The 504-nt window shown below is 49.6% G+C and overlaps 1 protein-coding gene across 1 annotated transcript in view; it reads left to right on the top strand.

Moving 5' to 3' along the window:
- Window positions 1-16: 16 nt before the first annotated feature.
- The window catches only part of LOC119593359 (glycosyltransferase 1 domain-containing protein 1-like), a 1,981-nt gene continuing 1,493 nt past the window's right edge, over window positions 17-504 (top strand). Inside the window, exon 1 of the mRNA XM_037942284.1 lies at window positions 17-215. Coding sequence (XP_037798212.1) covers window positions 27-215 — 189 coding nt within the window. The 5' untranslated portion in view covers window positions 17-26. The remainder of the gene's footprint in view (window positions 216-504) is intronic.

Below are 504 nucleotides of genomic sequence, written 5' to 3'. Positions count from 1 at the left end.
TTATTTATTCATGCTTGTAACTGTGCATGCAAAAGGAGTTTCCCCTGTCCCCGCAGGCGCTGAAGGTGCCCTATGTGGCGTGCTGCGGAGGCACGGATGTGAACGAGTGCCTGCAAGTCCCGGCCATGAACGCCGTCATGCAGGAGGCTGTGGCGGGGGCGGTGAGCCTCCTCGCCTTCACGGTCGCCATGAAAGAGGCTGCGCTGGCTGCCTGGGTGCGCCGCCCTCGTTTGTATAAGAGCTTAATAAATGAAAGTTGAAAGAAAAGAGGTTTTGCGTTGCTCTCGACTCCTGGCTGACACTTGGCGCAGTGCTTTCAGTCGTTCTAGAGGGCGTCATTTGTCACTGCAACTAATATTGCTGCTAGATCATCTGTCTTGCTGTCATTTATATTAAGATGCTCGTCTTGGCAATGTTTTGTAATCGCTGGTAGCGATACTATTACATTTTATTGTTACGATTACTAATGCCACCATCACAGTAGTGATAAATATTAATCCGGTT

This window comes from Penaeus monodon, chromosome 32 (assembly GCF_015228065.2).
Source record: "Penaeus monodon isolate SGIC_2016 chromosome 32, NSTDA_Pmon_1, whole genome shotgun sequence".
NCBI classification, from domain to species: domain Eukaryota; kingdom Metazoa; phylum Arthropoda; class Malacostraca; order Decapoda; family Penaeidae; genus Penaeus; species Penaeus monodon.
This window is presented reverse-complemented; position numbering and strand designations above follow the sequence as displayed.